Below are 8,061 nucleotides of genomic sequence, written 5' to 3' on the forward strand. Positions count from 1 at the left end.
CACACACGCACACCCACACACAAAGTCAGGGAAATATCTTCCACTAGTATTTTTAAGTCCATAACTTCTCTTTTCAGCTAGATGTCCCAAAGGAAGTCCGCCATAGTGAATGTCAGAGTAATTTTCTTTTTTCCAGAGCGTGACTAAATGTCTCGGTGCCACTTTTAGGTAAATGGGTCAAGGAAAAACCTCAGAACACTGAGAGGGCGCTGTGAAAATCAACAGGTTGCAGTTGAATTACTCGAGAATGATGTAATTCCTCTCCACACCTTTGTAACAATAGAGAAGTTTTGACACTGAACTAAAAACCACAAAGATTGCCCCTTATCAAGTTCATCTACCATCTATTCACCCTTTCAACCAGGGTAGGATAGATAAAGCTATACAAGGGTCTCTGTGATCTGATTGAAAGAAGAGGGAGTAACAAAAGGCAGTAATGCTATCTTCATGGTCCATTTGAGCATGACCTTGCACTACGTTTAACATCTGTGCTCACATATGCCTGTACAGGGCATTGTATCTCTTGCTACTGTACAGACAGTAACCTGAATTGAACCTGAATTGTATGTCTGACACAGCTCAGTTTTGCACTGAATGAGAGGAAAACAAAAATAAACATCCAAAGCATTTTCAAGCAACATTTGTCCACAGAGAGGAGGAGTTTTTTTTTTTTTTTGGCAGTAACCTTTCTCTGTCAGTGCAAGATATATGGCAGTGATGTCCCAAAGACCTTGCAGGATTTGTCAAGTTTGATGTTCAAGGAGCCAATTAGAGTGACAAGCAATAGTGTGAAGTGGCTGTGTGGCAGAGGTTACTGCGGAAATGTGAAATGTCTGTGAATGAGGCGGAAATGTCTGTGAATGAGACCTGTGCTGGTGGTTGATTTGTCAATGCCCGGACAGACAGAGAGGAATGGAGATGTTAGAGGGATATTTGAGGGCGTGTGGCATGACAATGATAGATCGGACAATCTTCACTTGTGTATATTACTAGCTGAGAGGTATGAATAAAGAAGAAGAATTTAAATCACATAACGTGTCAAATGAAAGACCAGAGCAAAGACAGAAAAACACAAAACAAGAGACACTGTAATTGAGCAGTAAAGTGGTATAGAAACAGATGAGTGACAGAATAAGAATGTGTCAAAAGAAGGAAGAAAAGATCACAGAGAAGAATAACAGGATAGGGAATAAATAAGTGAGAGGGTGGGGGTGTCTTTCTGGAGGGTAATGAAGGAAGGGTAAGACCTAGTTGTCACACCTGAAGCTTCACACATCAAAGCCTGATTGTGGTGAGACTAGACATGCTCTCTATCTGCCCTTCATTTGGTGGCTTTATATAAGGAAAATACTACAACAGGTGGTTCTTTGCACTTTTTGAAACAGAGGAGCTTCCAGTTGGAATTGAGTCTCCAGTGGTAGCTTAGTGAAACCTGTGACATAAAAGATGCCCAATAACTGTTGATGGGATGTCTTGGCATATAGTAAATTTAGTGCATGTTCAAGTGCCAGTTTGTCATTGCTTTAGTTGCAAGGATGCATTATAATATTATAATATAATAGGTATGTTGAGATCCAGCCATTAAAAATGATATAAATAATGCAGACTGATGAAAAAATGAAGCATCATTTTCTGTATGTTTATTTTTGTTTCAATTCGTATTTCTCGGCTTCCACTTAGCGCTCAATTTCTTGTGCACAAGATATGTTCATTCATGCATAAATATAACTCCCGTCTCTGTCTGTCTTCTGCCAGTTGTGCCAGGTGTTGAGCCCGACATCCATGCTGTGCCAAGCCCCAGAGCTGTCAATCAGTCTGGCCAGGCAGCAAGAGGTGCCTGAAAGACCTGATGAGTTTGGCTTTAAACTGGATGATGTGCAGGCTCTGATGGCACTCAACAACACCAATTTTATTTACTACCCAAATCCTGAGTTTGAACCACTCAGTGTGTCTGGGGTGCTGGAGCTCAAACCCGGATCACCCATTATACTGAAGGTAAGAGGGTAGTTATCACACACACTTATTTACAATTAGTATTGATGACAGCTTATTGACTTCTGGTAGACTTGTACTACTTACTCCATGATCATTTGAGCATTGTTTGCATTTGACAGAATTCTGCTTAATGATTAATTCATTAAAAACTAGCAAATAAAGCAGAACATGTGTGAAACAAATTATTATTAAAAATAAAAATAATCAGCATATGTTGATGACTGTATGTAAGACTATCGGAAACAACTCCAGTGTCATATTAACAGTAAAAGTAGCTCTGCCTATACTAATCATATACATATCCGTATTGCAGATTATAATGTAGACTATTTAACCATTTATTACCCATACCTTTAACAATACAAACTCTAATTATGCATGAATTAATTCCTACAGGGGCGGAACTTCCTTCCACCGACCAATAGTGGTAATGGAAAGCTGAACTACACAGTTCTAATTGGTGAGAAGCCCTGCATGTTAACAGTGTCAGAGACCCAACTGCTCTGTGAGTCACCCAACCTGACGGGACGACACAAGGTCCTGGTGAGTGACACAGCACATGCTTACAAAGACAAGAGAAAGAGACACACACACACAATGACAGAGTCACATGACAGATAGGCAGACCATAGTGGAGGAGAAAGCAGAGAGACCTACAAATCGATTGACTGTGACAGACAGACAGGCATTCCTCATGTTGCTTTCTATCCATCTTCTTGTCCACTTTGAGACAGACGGCTCTAATCCAATCAGCTGTGTGGTTCCTGTTACTGCCCACAAGCAGACAAAAGACAAACAAATAAGCCTTCAATAAGAAGGATTAGGGCCCCGGCAAACTCAATAAAGATTCCATTTGTGGTTTTAAGAGGGACCACTTTGAACAAAACGCTTCCTGACGTTACCACCTGAACCATCATAGACAGAGAGGGACACATTACTGTAAAACAGTTAGTAGATGCACAAATAAACAAAATCGTGTACACATTTGAATGCAAATCAATATGTCTGACTGTCTGACTTTTGACCGTGATTTTAAAGAGAGAGAAATGCTTCTTGGACCTAAAAGTGAATATTATTTTATGGTTCATAAATATTTGTGATATGTTTTACCTTGAAGAACACCATACTTCCTTGTGAGTTTGATTGCCATGTATTTCTCCTCTATTTCTCATATCCACACAAGATGCTAACATATGGCCCTTCTTTATGAAAACCTTTTAATGAAATAAAATGTGTATTTATGTGCATGCAGTAATTAAAATCTGCCTCTTTATCTTTCACTATCACAAGGCACGTGTGGGTGGTATCGAGTTTTCCCCGGGTGTGGTACACATCACGTCGGACAGCCCACTCAGCAGCACGGCAATCATTGGCATTGCTGCAGCTGGTGCCTTGCTCATCCTTTTCATCGTGGTGGTACTCATTGCTTACAAGCGCAAATCTCGTGAGAGTGACCTGACCTTGAAGAGGCTGCAGATGCAAATGGACAACCTTGAGTCACGTGTGGCTCTGGAGTGCAAAGAGGGTAAGAGTTTGATGCTGACGTGTGTAGTAGGTTGTATGGATTTGCTGCCTTTGACATATTCAAAACTTTTTAAATCATTGATTTACTCTATTTAAAGAAGCACACTCATTCAGAGCAAAATGTCAAATCTTAGTGAAAGTACAAAAATTATTTTCTATTTATAACTTTGTTATGAATACTAAAAGTTGATTATGGAATCAATATGTTGGGAGAAGCTAATCAGATATGACATAAATAAAAGCAGCATTTGTAGAGTGAACTTGTTCAGGAGTGAGTTAATAGAGTATGTGCTAGACAGTTTTAATAGTATTCAGTATTAGCACCCAGTGCTGCTATATATATATATATATACATAGTGTCCTATCAGGGATGTGCTATAAGATGCGTTCATACTCTTTGTGGAACATGTTATTGTGAGTGAGGTGGAGTGGACGAAGACTATAGGTATAGAAAGTTGATATAATAAATATCCTATTTAACATTAGTGTATTATACTGCAAGTTTTCATAATATTGGCAATAATAACACAAGTGTGTTATTATGTACCTGTTATTTCGCGGACTTCGTTCTGAACATACAGAATGACAAACACATTCGCGAAGTATGCTCAGTGTTGATCACTCGTCATGTTTTGACCATAATGATGTAGCTAAAATGAGCATATATACCAATATAACCACAAAAATGAATAGGTCTTGTGAACAAGTAGTGTTGATTATAAGATTTGGACGACTAGGTAGTTGTCTTTGTTACAGGTGTGTTGATTGTTAAATAAATAAAACAAGATGCCCTTCTTTATTATGAGACTGGACCAACATATGCGATTGACAGACAAGACATGCAATAAAAAAGCACATGATTCCGGCACGCCCTTTAAATCAGGAGCGGCGGCTCTATTTAATATAACTAACCAGCGATTCATATCTGATAGGGAACAGTCGCTTGGTATTTATTCTCCACTCTATGAATTTATAGAGCAGGACTTGAAATACAAGGTGGAAGCTTCGCTCAAGTGAGAGAAGATGATAACAACTAGTGCTCGAAAGATATTTTATCAAATGTAATGAGATACATCAGATTAAGACCACGAATGTAGACATTTTAATAATGCGGAGCCATAATTGAGCAGGTGCGTCGTTCCAGTTAAAAGAGTAGGAGAGAATAAGAGGACAACAATAAATCCACACATAGACCGGCAGGATAAGGACAACTGGTTCAGGCAAATCCCTTGATGTAAGAGATTGTTCCACCAAGTTTGATTTAGGTAAAAAATAGAGGCGAAAATTAAAGGTAAAGTGAGTTTTTAATTCGGTATAAATGTTAGACTGTGTCTATATGGGAATGAGACGCTTAACTCAAAGTTAGCAAGGAACAAGATTAATCAAATGTCAAGAGCATAGCACGAGCTTATATATGAGCCAGGCATGGGCATTCTCTGTCTTAGAGCAGCCTCTTTATGATTGGTCGTGACTTTCTTTAATCTTTTCCGTCGTATGAACAATTTTTTTGAATGCACTGTTTTCTGCGATAATGATATATAATTAAACTATATAGGTAACGTTGATAACTCGCAAAATGTTATCCTCGGACATAGTCGCTGCACATGAAGTAGACCAAATCTATAACCACAGGTGATGGAAGATCTGGCAGGTTTACTGAAAACATTTTTCGTACCTTATCAATCCTTGTAGGTAATTATGCACTTAAATATCGGCACAGTCTCAGAGGAAAACATTAGGCATGTCTCGAGTATATAAGATTAATCAAATTCTCGGAACAAAATACAAGGAGATTGAGTGCACTCGTAATTAAGCAACGCATTTCCAAGAGCCTTAATAAACAAGCCATGTTGCTTGGTTCTCATCTCTAGGATCCATACTTTGTCATGATTTTTTACTTATCGCTCCACCTCAACTTAGCATGTTTACAGAGCGTATATTTCATACCTCTCACATCAAACAATAAATATCAACTTCATTGCTCTCTCTCTATATTTATACTGGGAAATATCTCATCAACGGGATCTGAGATTGGTACACCTGCACAAAACCCCAGCAGGCAGTGATTATAGATTTCAGCGTGTTGTCCATCATTCTCTTAATGGAGATCTCATATGATTTCTGTATCTCTGCTCTTACTTATTCTCTCCTCGGCCATTATGCTATGTATCTTCTTCTCTTTCCTCTTGATTCATCTTTAAACTGAGAAATAACCAACTGTGGCTATATTAGTATGACTTCATTCTTATTTCTCTATTTGCTATTTTCCAATCTGTAATTGCTGACTCTCTATTCCTGTTCTTGTTTTTCGACTGCCAAATTCGGTGAGGAATTGGAAACGAACACTAGCTGTTCCCAATGTATCGTAATCTTCAGTTATATATGGTGTACGGACTTTGTTTGGAGCTTGCTCTTTCACTCACTGGTCGTATTATACCGCGACTTGCCAATCTGTCTTTTATGAAGAAGAGAGTGTCTGTTTGTCAGTTCTGTCAAAAATGCTTTTTTTGTTTACTATGAACAAGCAGTCCCACTAAAACAATTATCCCGGAGTTAATTATCACACTATAATCTCACAGTTATTTTGGGTAGATATTAATGTGACACAACATAGATTGCATGTATAGTTTGCATCATTTTAGCTCTCATTCTTACATTAATAGAAAGGCTAATCTGCCAGGCGAATTGTTTACCTCTATGATAGAGTACTGTGCCTGATATAATGAATCCACACGGTCCACACACTCTGATGTTATTTGCAATAATTAATACTTGTCAGTAAGTACAACTAATTTTGAATAACGGATGATTAACATTTTCACAAATAATTAGTCCATCACATGTTTCTCCATCTTGTTCAAGCTACTCCATTATGTATCTCTTCCTTCTCTATTCTCCTTCCACACGATCCGTTTTGTTTCGTAGGTTATGAGTGGCTTGGAGTCAACACCAACCTACTGGGAGTGGCGCGCACAGATACCTATCGATTTATATTGAGACAGATTGTGTTAAATAATTTGTCTTCTTAGAGCATCGTGCAACGCTGGTTAGAACGTTTTATTTCCGTTTGTACTAATGATATTTTTTACCTGTTGTCACCAATACTAATTAAAGTTCACAAATCTGCACATGACATAATAAGATCTAAGCGTGAGTTATTAGAGTACTAAGGCATTCAACATGGTAAGTGTATATCGTTCAGCAATGTTTTTCTATTGCAATGGTTCTGTTTCCTAATTATTTGATCTACCTAAATTATATAGGTGATTAACTGTGGCATCCATTTATATGTTTGGAATTCAATTTCAGGATAAAACGAACTCAATGATATACTAAATATACACCTCAGGAATCTACTAGAAGTAGCTCATTCCGAGAGTTATGATTCTTGTGAGATAGGACGTGGGGCATGAGATGGACCATCAATGGTGATAGGTATCATGATAGGCTAATAGCGGACACGGGGATTTACTACTTGCAAGTCATTCCAGATTCTGCTCCAGTCGGATGGATAATCCACGTCTTGAACATCTGTCAAAAGCTTGATTTGGCAGGTTGACAGGTATGCGCGAGTGAACTCATACAACAATAGAGTATACCAAAGCAAATTAGATTATGAAGTGCTCCGTTGAAACATAATGGATATTTGCTCTGTAAATGAGAACTTGATAGAAGATGGATAACAGTCAGATAATGAAGGAGTATTCTTAAATTTGGCGAGGAGAGGAAAGAAAAAAAAATAACACAAAAGTCAGAAAAGCCAAATAAATAATGGGTTTCAGGTGCTATAAATTAGAATTATGGCTTGGTTAAAATAGAGGGAAGGAAGTTGATTTTTGACTGCTAAGAATAACGCTTAAACAGTACAAGGAACAAATTTCAAATGTTACAAGAAGCACGCTTTATTTGAGCTGGCACCATGCACAGACTCTATTTTATATCTTTCCGCAATGCAATTTTTCTGAATTGCCTGTTATATGCATTTTTAAATTTAAAGTCTGATAACAAATGTTTCTAGTAAAACTCCAGCACAGATCTTCCATTCAAACCTGTGGTATTTTTCTACTATCCACAAAGCCCACAGTCAAAATAATTAAGTTTAAATTCTTCGACACTACTCAATAAAACAATAAGCAGCTATCAAGCGGCCTAAGACAAACCTGCTGCTTTTCATTATAGTTGCTCCTAACTTTGCATATACATCACCTCATACAGTTCGAAATTTAATTTACTATTACAATAACCATATAATTAATTATTGCATTTTCTTGAGAAATTTCTCATTCAGGATTGGACGTGCCAATCCCACGAGGGCAGTGAATAAATTGAGGTAATGGTCCATCATTCTCTTTAATGGATCACAAGACGACCTGTCAATTTATGAGGCTTGTTCATATTCAAATGTCCCTCCAACTGGGTGATAATGGACTTCATTTCTTTTCTTTTGTTTCTCCACTTGATTTACTTTAATTTGTTTTTTGACTGGTTTGGAGAGAAATACGAACAGCGTCTCTATCGTTTTCAGTTAATTAATTTTAGGAT

At 37.7% G+C, this 8,061-nt stretch overlaps 1 protein-coding gene across 1 annotated transcript in view; it reads left to right on the plus strand.

The window, feature by feature from the left end:
• Positions 1-8,061, plus strand: part of plxna4 (plexin A4) — a gene marked incomplete in the record, with an annotated part of 222,275 nt that overhangs the window by 178,437 nt on the left and 35,777 nt on the right. Inside the window, 3 exon segments of the mRNA XM_035677636.1 lie at positions 1,756-1,995; positions 2,392-2,538; positions 3,286-3,520. Of these exon segments, the coding sequence (XP_035533529.1) occupies positions 1,756-1,995; positions 2,392-2,538; positions 3,286-3,520 (622 nt within the window).

Source organism: Morone saxatilis, unplaced genomic scaffold (assembly GCF_004916995.1).
Source record: "Morone saxatilis isolate NCDOM2014 unplaced genomic scaffold, NCSU_SB_2.0 Contig10, whole genome shotgun sequence".
NCBI lineage: Eukaryota > Metazoa > Chordata > Actinopteri > Moronidae > Morone > Morone saxatilis.